The 15569-nt window shown below is 45.1% G+C and overlaps 2 protein-coding genes across 2 annotated transcripts in view; both read left to right on the top strand.

Moving 5' to 3' along the window:
• The first annotated feature begins 3820 nt into the window (after positions 1-3820).
• The window catches only part of LOC136626721 (zinc finger protein 850-like), a 129111-nt gene continuing 117362 nt past the window's right edge, over positions 3821-15569 (top strand). The window contains exon 1 of the mRNA XM_066601728.1: positions 3821-3866. The gene's annotated coding sequence lies outside the window, so the exon portion shown is untranslated. The remainder of the gene's footprint in view (positions 3867-15569) is intronic.
• On the top strand, positions 10362-13867 carry LOC136624419 (zinc finger protein OZF-like). The gene is made up of 4 exons (XM_066598394.1): positions 10362-10516; positions 11347-11526; positions 11616-11739; positions 12974-13867. The coding sequence occupies exons 1-4, from the start codon at positions 10439-10441 to the stop codon at positions 13864-13866; spliced, it is 1275 nt and encodes a 424-aa protein (XP_066454491.1). The 5' UTR covers positions 10362-10438; the 3' UTR covers position 13867.

The raw sequence follows: 15569 nt of genomic DNA, 5'->3' as shown, positions 1-15569 counted from the left end.
GGCACGATGTAGTCTATCCATACGGAAAGATTCGTGTGCCACTTGGGGGAGAAGAGCGGAGAATAGGTTTGTTGCAGCTTCTTTTAAGTTGGTAATTGATTCCGGAAAACCTCGGATGCGGATGTTGGCTCTTCTGCTTCGGTTTTCGAGGTCCTCGCACTTTAGTTCAAGGGCCTCCACTCTTTCAGCATAGTCGTCCCCTCTCGCTCTTTCTTGGTCTAGCGCGTCGATGATGTCGTCGGTTTTCTGTTCGAGATCACTGGTCATTGATTTGTTTGGAGATGTTGTGTACTGCGGCCTGTAGTTCTTCACGGAACAGTTTTTTGATGTGGGTGAGGAGTGCGGTTTCTGAGGCTGAGAGGTCCGGAGTTTGCGAGGTGCTGGATGAGTCGTTGGTCTGACTTGCAACGAGTGGATTCTCGGGACTCGGGGTAGGTGGTGACTGCTCCATTTGGGTCAGAGGAAAAAACTGGTTGCTTGAGAATAATTCCGGCAGCGTAGATTGAGATGCTGATGTTTGTCCTTTGTTCTGTCTGCTGATTCTCCTTGACATAGTATATCTTTGTTGTTGGTTGCTATCTAGTTCGGTGGTAATCGGTTCTTCTGTCCTGGTTTATTGGGACGGGGCTAGAGCGCAGCTCATGGAAGGGCCGCAACCATTCCACTGGCTGCGTATGAACCCGGGTTTATGTGGGGGGGGGGGGGGAGGTGTCCGGCCACAGGTGTTTCTGTGCAGTCTTTCAGTTAGAGTTAAGTCTGGATGTGCAGAGTATGCAGTTGTTTATAAATGGTCACTGCTGGTGTTGCTCTGCTCGGGACCGGTTTTAATTTCAGTGTGGGAGTGAAGTTCTGGTTGCTTGTTTCAGGTATGGGTCTCTTGTTTATTTAAGGAAGTTCTGTTGTTTGTGAGAGACTTTATGCAGTTAGTTCTGTTGGTATGTGGCTGCTACTTCGCTGGACAGTAGTGCACTCCTTTTATCTCAGGTCCCTTCTGCTGGGCTGCTGTGAGTTTCAGTGGGGGCTGTGCTGGGATGCACTTATTTGTGTGCTCTTTGCTTTTTATTTAGCCTCCCTGTTATCTCCTGCTTTTCTATAATCTGCTTTTTTTTCATGGGAGGCTGCTGCTGGCTGTCTGCTGTGCTGTAAGCCTTCCTTTCAATATCCTGTGCTTTCCCACACTACAGGGCAATAGAGCTGCCGGTTCCATGGGTCAGGGCGATATGTCCCCTGATCCCTCTTCTCACCTTCTTCAGATGGCCCCCGTTGCACTGTACTCAGTGCGTGTCGGGGGAAGCTGGGGGGATGGGCGCAGCGTCCGCGCTGTGTTTTCCCGCTCCTCCGGTCTTTGTGGCTGGGAGGAGGGGGCCGAGGGTAGTATCGGGTTCCCCGGTACCTCCGGTAGAGGGCCTGGCGGGCCTTTGTCTTTAGCCGCCCGTTGGTCGCTCTTCCGGCCCGCGGCGTCCCGAAATTTAGGCCAGGGATGCGGCGGCAATAGTTGGCCTTGATCCACGCTCTTCTCGGAGCTGGTCGGGAGAGGTGTCTTTCTACTCCTCTTGTGCCGGGCAATGCAGCGGGGTAGTCTTCGGTTCACCGGAGGTGTATGAAAGGCCCACCAGGTCAGTTTTTCTGTGCCTGCTGTGGAGCCCCAGCAGCGTGTGACTTTCCTCTTGCACGGCTAGCTCCGCTCCCCTGGAGTACATACAACTTTTTGTTCATTTTTTAATTACATTTTTTCTTGGAGACAGAGTGACCAAAAAAAAGCACAATTCTGGCGTTGTAGTTTTTCCTGATGACGTTCAACGTACGAGATAAATAATGCGTTACTTTGATAGATTGGATTTCTACGGATACAATGACACCAAATATGCTTTTTTTTATTATAAATATAGGAAGAGAATTTTTTAGACCCCCTTAAGGACACGGCCTATTTGGGGCATAAGGGCTCAATGATTTTTGGGGAATTTTCATCTCCACTTTTCGAACGCCATAACTTTATTTTTCCATCAACATGGCTGTATGATGGCTTGTTTTTTGCGTGATGAACTGTAGTTATTTTTTTGTGCCATTTTTTGGTTACATAGACTGTTGTAAAACTTTTACACATTTTTTTTATATGAGAGCAGGGAGAGAAAACACATCAATTCTGCCATTGTTTTTTTAGGTTTTTTTCAACAGCGTTAATCATGCAGCAAAAATGAGATGAGACTTTTTTTTGTGTGGGTTGGTATGATTACTATTAGAGATGAGCGAATATACTCGTTTCGAGTAATTACTCGATCGAGCACCGTGATTTTCGAGTACTTCCGTACTCGGGTGAAAAGATTCGGGGGGGGGGGGGGCAGGGGGTACGCGTGGCGGAGCGGGGGGTAGCAGCGGGGAACAGGGGGGAGCCCTCTCTCTCTCCCTCTCCCCCCCACTCCCAGTTGCAACCCCCCACTCACCCACGGCACCCCCCGAATCTTTTCACCCGAGTACGGAAGTACTTGAAAATCGCAGCGCTCGGGCGAAAAAGGGGCGTGGCCAAGTAGGTTCACTCATCTCTAATTACGATACCAACATTTTTTTTAGGTTTTTCCACAATGAAAACCCTTTTTTGGAAATTATTTTATTTTCTAAATCGCGGCATTCAAAGTCCTATAAATTTTTTATTTTTCCATGGATTGAGCTCTGTGAGTGCTTTTTTCTTGCATGACAAGCTGCAGTTTTTATAGGTACCATTTTGGGGTACATGCAGCTTTTTAACTCAGGATTTTTTTAATATACTTTTTGCTGTGAAGAATAAAAAGTGTGTTCAGTTTATTGTATGAGTCATTATGGATACAACGATACCAAATATGTGGGATTTTTTTTTTCACATTTTTTTCCAGTCCGGCCGGGTCGAATCCATGTAACAAAGCGTGACATAATAACTGAGCCTGAGATCAAGGAAAACCTAAAACCATTCAGGATACTGGAAGCACATAGACAAGTGCGCTTTGCCAAGGCCAAGCACATGCTTGAGCTACTGGTGATTTAGGAGTCTAAGAGTGGGTGGTCAAGCCCCATCTCCTGGGTAGAAAATTTTGGTTCATTTCTGACCATGCCCCCTTAATCTGGATGAAGTAAAACAAAGAGAATAACGCAAGGATGACAAGATGGTTCTTGTCACTACAGAACTTTCATTTTGCCTTCAGTATAGACCTGGCCAGTCCCAGGGGAATGCTGATGCGCTATCTGGGGTGAAAGGTATGGTGGCTAAAGTTGTCCATGGACTGAGTGTGCCGCCATGTTATCGCACCTGCCCCTCCAGGCATTGCCACAACACGTACACAGCCCTCCACATCTACATTACACACACTCGCCTCTGCTCCTCCGTCTCAGACACGCTCGGCTCCACTGCATCCACTCTCTGAATACATCCTCATTAGAGATGAGCGAGTTTACTCGGAAAAGCACTACTCGCTCGAGTAATTTGCTTTATCCGAGTATCGCTGTGCTCGTCCCTGAAGATTCGGGTGCCGCTGCGGCTGACAGGTGAGTCGCAGCGGGGAGCAGGGGAGAGCGGGTGGGAGAGAGGGAGAGAAAGATCTTACCTCCGTTCCTCCCCGCTCTCCCCTGCAGCTCCCCGCTCCGTGCCGGCACCCGAATCTTCAGGGACGAGCACAGCGATACTCGGATAAAGCCAATTACTCGAGCGAGTAGTGCTTTTCCGAGTACGCTCGCTCATCCCTAGTCCTCATACAGCAGAGTCCTGCATCCACTGAGCGGAGAGACCTGGTCATGTGACCCCTTGTCTCCTCCCACACACTGATCACATGACGGTGACATCATCACAGGTCCTGTAAGCACAGAACAACCCCACGGCTCCTGTCCGGCTGCAGGTGGTAGTAAGTAATGATGGTTATGTAGACGGATGGACGGGGTGTATTACAGCTGACGAGGCTGTAGTGACTGCAGGCGGTTGGGTTACAGAGAATACGATGTATAACTGATAATATAGGACCTTAGTTCTCAGTATATACACACAGAGGTGAGGGAGATTCTCCTCAGTATATACATATAGAGGTGAGGTAGATTCTCCTCAGTATATACACATAGAGGTGAGGTAGATTCTCCTCAGTATACACACAGAGGTGAGGTAGATTCTCCTCAGTATATACACACAGAGGTGAGGTAGATTCTCCTCAGTATATACACACAGAGGTGAGGTAGATTCTCCTCAGTATATACACACAGAGGTGAGGTAGATTCTCCTCAGTATATACACACAGAGGTGAGGTAGATTCTCCTCAGTATATACACACAGAGGTGAGGTAGATTCTCCTCAGTATATACACATAGAGGTGAGGTAGATTCTCCTCAGTATATACAGATAGAGGTGGGGTAGATTCTCCTCAGTATATACACACAGAGGTGAGGTAGATTCTCCTCAGTATATGCACCCAGAGGTGAGGTAGATTCTCCTCAGTATATACACTCAGAGGTGAGGTAGATTCTCCTCAGTATATACACAAACACCTGAGGTAGATTCTCCTCAGTATATACACACAGAGGTGAGGTAGATTCTCCTCAGTATATACACATAGAGGTGAGGTAGATTCTCCTCAGTATATACACATAGAGGTGAGGTAGATTCTCCTCAGTATATACACACAGAGGTGAGATAGATTCTCCTTAGTATATACACAGAGAGGTGAGGTAGATTCTCCTCAGTATATACACATAGAGGTGGGGTAGATTCTCCTCAGTATATACACACACAGAGGTGAGGTAGATTCTCCTCAGTATATACACACAGAGGTGAGGTAGATGCTCCTCAGTATATACACACAGAGGTGAGGTAGATTCTCCTTAGTATATACACAGACAGGTGAGGTAGATTCCCCTCAGTATATACACACAGAGGTGAGGTAGATTCTCCTCAGTATATACACAGAGAGGTGAGGTAGATTCTCCTCAGTATATACACACAGAGGTGAGGTAGATTCTCCTCAGTATATACACACAGAGGTGAGGTAGATTCTCCTCAGTATATACACACAGAGGTGAGATAGACTCTCCTCAGTATATACACACAGAGGTGAGGTAGATTCTCCTCAGTATATACACACAGAGGTGAGGTAGATTCTCCTCAGTATATACACACAGAGGTGAGGTAGATTCTCCTCAGTATATACACACAGAGGTGAGGTAGATTCTCCTCAGTATATACACACAGAGGTGAGGTAGATTCTCCTCAGTATATACACACGGAGGTGAGGTAGATTCTCCTCAGTATATACACACGGAGGTGAGGTCGATTCTCCTCAGTATATACACACGGAGGTGAGGTCGATTCTCCTCAGTATATACACACGGAGGTGAGGTCAATTCTCCTCAGTATATACACACGGAGGTGAGGTAGATTCTCCTCAGTATATACACACGGAGGTGAGGTAGATTCTCCTCAGTATATACACACGGAGGTGAGGTAGATTCTCCTCAGTATATACACACAGAGGTGAGGTAGATTCTCCTCAGTATACAAATCATTTCCCTTGGCATTATCGCCTCTGAGAAAATAACTATCTTATGTACGTGGATTTGTGAACATTTTTTCACACATAGAATTGAATATTTACTTGTTCTATTTAGGACCTGAAGAATGGTCGTGCCAAATTTCAAGTTTCACTATTATAACACATGATTTCTGACGTGTATGAAAATCACAAGCTGCAGAGATGTGATATGTCTTTTTGCAAAGTGCGCCACATTTGGAGCAGATTAGCAGGACTCCAAGTGTGATATCACAGACGCCTCCATCAATGCTCCCTCTGCCATCCTGTCACACATAATGCCCCTTGTAATTCTTCCTCTGCCCCCCTGTCACACATGATGCCCCTTGTAGTTCTCCCTTTGACCTTATGTTGACACTTTACAATAGTCCTTCCATTTCTTAATGCATTAGGTTTTGTGCTACTTCCTCCGTGCAGCATAGGCAGCGGTCAATGTGGTGAGGGGGGCCTCTGGGCCCCCTTGTTTAAGGGCCTAGTTGCAATTTCAACCCCGTACATCTATGCCAGTATAAGCATGCCAGAAGTGCAATAGGGTGCATTGGTAATACAGCAGGAAGAAGTGGCTCAGAATTTGAAGGGGAGTGTGAAAGTGAGGTTAATGGAGAAGAGTTGGGTTAGGGAGCATGGCAGGCATCCTTTAAAAGAGGTGTTTTTAGAGTACAGTTTACCCCTTAATGCTCCATGACATACAGTTATATCATGGAGGTTGTATGCATGGGGATTGGGCTTGGACCCTGCTCCATGTAATGCAGTTGCTGGTTGTTTCTTACTGATTACACCGCCCACAACAGCTCCAAACAGCAACGCCGCTGATTGGAGTTGTTAACCCCTTCAATGCCCCTATCAATTCCTCAGGGTTCTGTGTGGTTTCCCTTGCAGACGGGGGCCTTCTGAATGCAGTTTACCTATCAAGCCATGACTGTTGCTGGACTTTATAGATTACCTGTCAGGTCGCATAATAATGTAAAACTATAGTATTACATCATACTGCAGGAGCGCTTTTAATGCAGCATTAAAACAAAATTGCAGCATGTCCATTCTTTTTGCGATCTTGCCCATTGCTTCCAATGGGGCCGGCGGCAGCAGCGCCAGCCCCATTGAAATGAATGGGAGAGGATCGCGATCCTCTGCCACTGCTGTGACAGCAGTGGCGTGGGACTCCCTGTGATGAGGATTTTCGGGGGAAGAAGGGTGGGGTGTCTTGAAATATAAGCTCTACACTGAAAATAATCCATAACTGTACAGAAAAAAAAAAGAATACATCACCTTAGTAGCGCTGTCATCTCCGTGCATCTTCTCGCAGGTCCCGGCACTCTTCTTCTGCTTCTCTTGCGGCTAGGGAATGAAAATCCCTGCCTCCTGAAAGCGCTGCCTCTTATTGGCTGAGTGCTGTTACCAATCAGAGGCAGCGCTTTCAGGAGGCGAGGATTTTTCAATCCCCGGCCAGAAGAGAAAGAGAAGAAGAGTGCCAGAACCTGTAAGAAGACGCGCCGGAGATGACAGTGCTACTAAGGTGATGTATTCTTTTTTTTTTTCTGTACAGTTATTGATTATTTTCGGAGTAGGGGTTATATTTCAAGACCCTCCACTCCTCCCCCCCTGGAAATCCTCGTCGCGGGGAGTCCCTTGCCACTGATGTCACAGCAGTGGCAGAGGATTGCTATCCTGTCCAATTGACTTCAATGGGGCTGACGCCGGCCCGTTGGGAGAGGATCATTGGGAGAGGATCACTATCTCCTGCCGTTGCTGTGACAGCCACAGCAGGAGATTCCTTCATCCCTGCTGGGATGGGAGGCTGTTTCCCTGCGGAAACGCCTTGCATCCAGGGCTTCAGGAAGAATTTTGCGAGCGATATTGGGGCATCAACCACGTCCCGATATCGCTCTTGCCAGTGTGCAGGAGGCCTTAACATCACATAATGCCCACTCTCAGCCACGACAAAAGTTTTTTAAAAAAACAAACCTTTTACCATAGCTATAATTAAAAAAATTTGCTATGGCTGCATTCATAGAAGTCTGATCTATCAAAGTTACGCAATATTTAACCCACACAGTCAACGTAAAAAAAAGAAAGCAAATGCCAGAATAGCGCTTCCTTGGTGTAACGTTCATGTGGGCAAATAAGCAATGGGCCTACATAAACGTGGCCCAAGGTTGGTTAGGGACCAACATACAAGTGACAGAAATCACAAACAGGGAACTGATTGATGACCAACACAATCACACTGCATACATAACTGATGGTATAGTTATGAAAGAACAGGGTATTGGTTCGTGAATTGGCCAAGTCACTTTTGCCAACAAGCCACGACAAGGCTCCCCGTTGTCTTGTGGGTCCTTACACTAACAAGACAACAACTACAGAAAATAAACGTAATGCACACACCTAGAACAGGACAGTACCAACAGACACATGTCTGGCCATATGCACAGACATCCTACACCAGTCACTGTGCACACCAAACATACAAACAAGTAGTGCATACGACATACCAACAGAACCCCACCCAGAGCTCACGTGCAAACAAACAACAGCCATCGCCTATCCAGATGTACTCACACCAGGGGAACAGTCAGACACCATGCTGACCTAGGGAACGTGTCCGGAATTACCCCACTGACACACACAAAACATAGAATGTCCGGAGGCCGCACCTACAATGGGATAGGGAGAAACCTGCAGGCTACATACACCCCAGAAACCACAAGTAGAGGAGGGACAGCAAGTGTCCAGACCGTCTATAGGGAAAGGAGCGAGACATTATTGGCAAACATGCACACATAGCTCTGAGTGCGCTTACCACAGAGTAAAACACTTAACACCAGAATGACCAGCCCTCTCATACAAGAGATTACTGGCATTTATCTGCTGCAGACAAGGGGATTGGCTGCTGGAGAAACACCACACCCAGCCTGCTATATCAACCCTTATCTGTGGAGCCATGCTCATGGAAGCCTGTAAGACAACAGGTTCCAGCAGTACAACCTAACACTTGGTACAGCCGTCTACTACAAAAATTGTAATAAAAAGCATTCAGAAAGTCCTATGTCCTCCAAAATGGTACTAATAGAAACTTCAGGACGTCCCGCAAATAATGCGCCTTCGCACAACTAGGTCGATAGAAAAGTAAAAACGTTATGGTTGTCAGAAGACGGTGGCAGAAACTAGTTTTACTTTTTTCAAAAATATTTTGTTTTTTAAAAGCAGTACAGCAAAATGAAAAAAAAACAAACGTATTTTCCAGCGTATAAGACGACCTTTTAACCACGAAAAATCTGCTCTGCAGTCGACGGTCGTCTTATACGCCGGGTATACAGTGTCCGGAAAAAAAAAAAGAAGAATACTCATGACATCATTAAATGGCTGTCAATTAAGGAAATACAAATTTCCTGTTACAAATGTTTTTTTTGACTGATTTGCATAACGAGGCAGAAAAATCTTGGTTAGTACCCGGACAAACCAACCCTGTAGGTGTCTGAAAACTGTTACTTTTGCGGTACTTTCTTATTACCAAGATGTGTCGCCTACAGTGTCATTGAGGGGGGTTTCTAGGACATTAAAAAAAAGTTAAAAGGGCTTACAATTAATTAAAAAGATTGACTACTCACCTATCCTGGCAGCTCCCAGTCTGCCGCATGGAGCCCGGAAGAAACATTGTACGTGTGACGGTGCGACCATTCACAGGCTTCAGCAGTAATTCTTCTATGGCTGCTGAAGCCCATAACTGGCTGAGTGGTCACATGCACCACGTACGGCACATGACCACCCACTGCTTCCAGGTTTCATGCAGCTGCAGTGCTGGAGAAGGAGCTGCTGGGACAGGTTTTTATTCATTTTTAGCACTTGAAATCTCGGAAATCCACTTTTAAGAATATAATTTAAAAAGTGTTTGTAGTATTTCAATCTAGATGCCAAAAAATGCACGCACCTTACAAGTATATCTCTTAAAGGAGTTTTCCGATTATTACAAACATTGGTGGTAGTAAGGGGATGAAATATATATAATATAAATTTATTATAGGTGGCGGACAAAAAATATGGAAACGCAATATGAAATGCATGCTTCAAATTACATGTAATTATAAATTATATTTTAATAAAACATGTAAAGACCGATTTTACATGGAGGTAATATGAGACATATGCTGCCAGAGCAGAAGTGAACATCTACCCAAGCAACAAGGTTCCATTGGTCAGGGGTTTGAGTCACTTAGCTGCTGTTACCAGTTGGCTCCCAAAACCACCCAGAGCAGGGCAAGAGGTGAAGTAAACACAAATTTGTCTGGAAAGCTTTCAGCCAAGCAGGGATCATAAGGATGGCTCAGTGCTAATGAATAAAATCCCATGCATTTCATATGGTGTTTCCATATTTTTGTCCACCCCCTGTAAATTACATGGTTATTCAAAAAGAACAAACAGATTTGGGGATTTTTTTACAAACAAACTACAAAAGTCAGGCACACAATCCAAATTGTCCTCTATCATTGTGGTATAAAGACAGTTGGTGTTTGTACCTTAAATTCATTTTATGCTCAAAATGCTCCAAGATAATCCGTAATTATTGTCTACCTTTGTAATCCCAGGTTAGAGGACTTGGGAAGTCGCTGTCTGATCCCTAGGCTTACAACTTTTTACTTGAATCCCTGTTGCAGGTGGAACATGCTTTGACCTCAGACATGGAGGAACTGCCTTGACAAACTAGTCACCTCCTGTTCCTATCCCTACAACAGGGAACACAACATCTACACTTGATCACCTCCTCGCTGGTTTCCCCTTATTATCTCCAGTAATTGTATTATTACAGGGGGTTTTGTATGATGTTACATTGTCTCATCTTCTCTCCATTCAGGATCCTCGGCTGATATCTTCTATATCAGATAATATTCCTGATTGACCCGACAAGGATGGATAGAAAGAGGGACAAGATGGCGGAGAGTATATTCACCCTCACCCTAGAGATCCTCTTCCAGCTTACAGGAGAGGTGAGAGATTCTGGGGATGACGTCACGTTCCATCATTCTTATCTATGATAGTTTGAGAAAAAAACAGGACAATTTTGGTCAAGAGAATAAATCCATTAAACAAGCCTTAATCTCCTATGAGTTCCAGTTCCAACACTTTGTTTCTCACCGGTGGGATCTGTTTACCTGACTGCGACAATGATGTCATGTTTACATTATGTGACCACTGCAGCCAATCACGGGCCTCAGTGTTGGATCTTTAGTATTGTCGTTAGTGTGCCGATGAGGCCAATGATTGTTGTCACTTTTTGTTTATGTGGCGTCATCATGTAGATAAGACACATCTCAGAGAACCGGAGTGCTGGATCTAATAGCTGAGTAAGGGTTCTTTTACATGGGACAACTGTCACTCTGATGCTTTTACACAGGAGCGAGGATTGCTTGGTGAATGGAGTCAGGCGGGCCGGAAATCGTACCGATCCACCTGCCTCCGTTGACAGTAAACAGACCATAGTTGGCAGATGACTGACTACTTGTTCACGCATGCCGATTGTTGTTTTATTCTGAGACCTGCAGTAACTGAAATATGATTGAATTATTGTTCGTCGATCATTTGCTGCCGACAAATACACTCTACGATTATCATTCAGATTCCCGTGATCCAGATAGAATGTGAAGATTATCATTCATTGTAAAAGGGTCCCATGGCTTGTTTGATTCAATCCTCCAACATTGCTCCTTTTGTTGGCAAAATTGGACAACTCCTTTATTAACAAATTGCATAACTAGAGGTAAGGACAATTCTAGAAATGCCTGCAGTGATATTTATGGATGCATCTCCCAATGAACAGGATTACACGGTAGTGAAGAAGACTTCTAGTGATGGCTGTCAGGCCTGGGTGTCTGATGGATGGAAAAGACCCCTGAGCCCAATCACAGGGCCTCCACCTCACCCCCTGATACTGGAGGAGATCAATGAGCAGAAGATCCTAGAACTCGCCAACAAGATGATTGAACTGCTGACTGGAGAGGTGATACTGCTGGGAATGCTGGGACATTATACAGTAATGCTATGGCGGTATAACGTGTCTGGGTGATGACGGTATCATTGTGTTGTCAGGTTCCTATAAGGTGTCAGGATGTCACTGTCTATTTCTCCATGGAGGAGTGGGAGTATTTAGAAGGACACAAGGATCTGTACAAGGACGTCATGATGGAGGACCACCAGCCGTTCCCATTACCAGGTAATAGACATGACTTAATACTCTGTTCCACAGCTTTTGAATGAGAGTAAAGACCTGAACAACCCAGCTGTGTAGGAGTCATCCCTATAAGTTGGTTACAAGTCTGGATAAATGGGGAGGGTTAGGGAAAGACCTGACGAATTAACTTGTAAAAAGTTCGCTTTGGAAACCCTATGACAGCGCTCATAAAATAATATGATATAGTATCCTATGGTAGGGCCCCCAGGTGAAAGGATTCTATAAATGTGACTGGAGGAGAGCTGGAGAATCTCTGCCAGAGATAAAATGTAGAATAGCATTGGAGCGAAGCGCTATGCTAAACATGGACGGAATCTGGAAAAGTAGGGCTATCGGCATAGCAACTAAATGCAGGATAGTGCGAACCGCCGTTTTCCCCATAGCCATGTATGGATGTGTAAACTGGACTGTGAAAAAGCTGATAGAAGAAGGATTAATGGATTTGAGCTGTGGTGCTGGTGAAAGCTGCTGTATATGTCCTGGACGGCGAGAGTAACAAATAGGGAAGTCCTGAATCGTATAAGACCTGATATGTCACTGGAGAGCAAGATGACCGGGCTCAGGTTCACATATTTTGGCCATGTAATACAAGCAGAGTTGCTAGAAAAATCTAGGCAGATATTGTAGATACTGCAGGGTTTTGGGGTTTGCCCGACACGCCACATTGTGGGAAATTGAGCTGTAGCACAGCACACTGGGGGTTTAAAAGATCTATGAGTCTTTGTCCTCTGTTCTGTCTTTTCTCCCTCCCCCCTCCTTTTTTTTCTTTCTTTTTTTCCTTACTGTTTAGCATAGACAGAATATACTTATCAATGAGGGGTTTGAGGATCTTTATTGAATGGTACATTGACGATTATTTTTGTTCGCTCTCCACCATACATTTTCTGCACGTTACTGAGAAATAAACACATACCTGGAAAATGGACTTAAGAAACAGAAATAGGTTTTCACCACTTACCTCGATCTTTTGATTTGATGCCAATTAGTTTTTCTTATCGTCTCTCATTCCTTTTTTTTCCTATTTCCCTATGCTTATTGTTGCCCTCTCTGAGGGATATTCTTATTTTTGCAAAAAGTTTCATAATATGATTACATTTAAAAAAATGTAATTTTGCTACATGCCTTGCAATTTGTATGGACACTTTATATAACATAATAAGATATCAGCATAATTCTAATGTTCTTAAAAAAAACCAAACTGTTTTAATCTTGGCAGATGACGGCTTCAGGAGCTCTGAGGGACTTCTAATATCAACAGATTGTAAAGCAGAAGATGCATCTGAAAAGCCTGCCATTATCCCAGATATACCCTCATCCATTCACAACAAAGATTCATCATATCATTCATCATTTGCTGATTCATCACAGCTGGTTAAGAAAAATACAATTTACATAAGGGATGTTGAACATCAAAGAGTTCACACAGGGATGAAGACATATTCATGTTCAGAATGTGGGAAATGTTTTTCAGGTAAAAGAAACCTGGTTAGACATGAGAGAATTCATACAGGGGAGAAGCCATTTATGTGTTTAGAATGTGCTAAATGTTTTTCAGTTAAAGAACACCTTCTTAATCATCAGAGGATTCACACAGGTGAGAAACCATTTTCATGTTTAGAATGTGGGAAATGTTTTTCAGTTAAATCAGACCTGGTTAGACATGAGAGAATTCACACAGGGGAAAAGCCTTTTCCATGTTCAGAATGTGGGAAATGTTTTCAAAATAAGCAACAGCTTGTTCTGCATCTGAGAACTCACACAGGGGTGAAGCCATTTTCATGTGCAGAATGTGGGAAAGGTTTTAACTATAAATCATGTCTTGTTGAACATGAAAGAAATCACACAGGGGAGAAACCACATTCGTGCTCGGAATGTGGAAAATGTTTTACCCGGAAAACACATCTTGTTAGACATCAGAGAATTCACACAGGAGTGAAGCCATATTTATGTTCTGAATGTGGGAAACATTTTAACCGGAAACAAGATCTTGTTATACATCAGAGCATTCACAAAAGAGAGAAAACCTATCCATGTTCAGAGTGTGGGAAATGTTTTGACCAGAAACAATATCTTGTTGCACATATTAAAATTCATACAGGTAAGAAGTAGAGATGAGTGAGCACCAAAATGCTCAGGTGCTCGTTACTTGGGACGAAATTATCGCGATGCTCGAGGGTTCGTTTCGAGTAACGAACCCCATTGAAGTCAATGGGCGACTCGAGCATTTTTGTATATCGCCGATGCTCGCTAAGGTTTCCATTTGTGAAAATCTGGGCAATTCAAGAAAGTGATGGGAACGACACAGCAACAGATAGGGCAGGCGAGGGGCTACATGTTGGGCTGCATCTCAAGTTCCCAGGTCCCACTATTAAGCCACAATAGTGGCAAGAGTGGGCCCCCCCCCCTCCCAACAACTTTTACTTCTGAAAAGCCCTCATTAGCAATGCATACCTTAGCTAAGCACCACACTACCTCCAACAAAGCACAATCACTGCCTGCATGACACTCCGCTGCCACTTCTCCTGGGTTACATGCTGCCAACCCCCCCCTCCCCCCCCCCCCCCCGCACGACGCAGTGTCCACAGCGCACACCAAAGTGTCCCTGCGCAGCCTTCAGCTGCCCTCATGCCACACCACCCTCATGTCTATTTATGAGTGCGTCTGCCATGAGGAGGAACCGCAGGCACACACTGCAGAGGGTTAGCACGGCTAGGCAGCGACCCTCTTTAAAAGGGGCCGGGCGATAGCCCACAATGCTGTACAGAAGCAATGAGAAATATAATCCTGTGCCACCGCCATCAGGAGCTGCACACGTGGGCATAGCAATGGGGAACCTATGTGCCACACACTATTCATTCTGTCAAGGTGTCTGCATGCCCCAGTCAGACCGCGGTTTTTTATAAATAGTCACAGGCAGGTACAACTCCGCAATGGGAATTCCGTGTGCACCCACAGCATGGGTGGCTCCCTAGAACCCGCCGGCTGTACATAAATGTATCCCATTGCAGTGCCCATCACAGCTGAGGTAACGTCCGATTAAATGCAGGTGGGCTTCGGCCCACACTGCATACCCCAGTCAGACTGGGGTTCTTTAGAAGTGGACACATGCAGTTACAACTCTGTGTGGACCGACAGCATGGGTGGGTGCCAGGAAGCCACCGGCGGTACATAAATATATCCCATTGCAGTGCCCAGCACAGCTGATGTAACGTCAGCTTTAATGCAGGTGGGCAAAAAATTAATTGGATTACACTGTAGGCGAGGGCCCCAAAAAATTGGTGTACCAACAGTACTAATGTACGTCAGAAAAATTGCCCATGCCCAACCAAGAGGGCAGGTGAAACCCATTAATCGCTTTGGTTAATGTGGCTTAATTTGTAACTAGGCCTGGAGGCAGCCCAGTTAAAATAAAAATTGGTTCAGGTGCAAGGTCCAACGCTTTAATGAGCATTGAAACGTATAAAAATTGTTTACAAAAATTATATGACTGAGCCTTGTGGGCCTAAGAAAAATTGCCCATTCGGCGTGATTACGTCAGGTTTCAGGAGGAGGAGCAGGAGGAGGATGACTATTATACACAGATTGATGAAGCTAAAAGGTCCATGTTTTTGATGGTGATAGAGAACAATGCTTCCATCCGCGGGTGCAGCCTACGTATTGTTTAGGTATCGCTGCTGTCCGCTGGTGGAGAAGAGAAGTCTGGGGAAATCCAGGCTTTGTTCATCTTGATCAGTGTCAGCCTGTCGGCACTGTCGGTTGACAGGCGGGTACGCTTATCTGTGATGATTCCCCCAGCCGCACTAAACACCCTC

The sequence above is a fragment of the Eleutherodactylus coqui genome, chromosome 4, assembly GCF_035609145.1.
Source record: "Eleutherodactylus coqui strain aEleCoq1 chromosome 4, aEleCoq1.hap1, whole genome shotgun sequence".
NCBI classification, from domain to species: domain Eukaryota; kingdom Metazoa; phylum Chordata; class Amphibia; order Anura; family Eleutherodactylidae; genus Eleutherodactylus; species Eleutherodactylus coqui.
This window is presented reverse-complemented; position numbering and strand designations above follow the sequence as displayed.

Excerpts from the sequence above, each read along its gene's own strand:
- LOC136624419 (XM_066598394.1), top strand. The coding sequence starts at position 10,439 with ATGGATAGAAAGAGGGACAAGATGGCGGAGAGTATATTCACCCTCACC. Across the intron at positions 11,527-11,615 it reads TTGAACTGCTGACTGGAGAG|GTTCCTATAAGGTGTCAGGA; the intron begins GTGATACTGCTG and ends TTGTGTTGTCAG. Across the intron at positions 11,740-12,973 it reads CCAGCCGTTCCCATTACCAG|ATGACGGCTTCAGGAGCTCT; the intron begins GTAATAGACATG and ends TAATCTTGGCAG.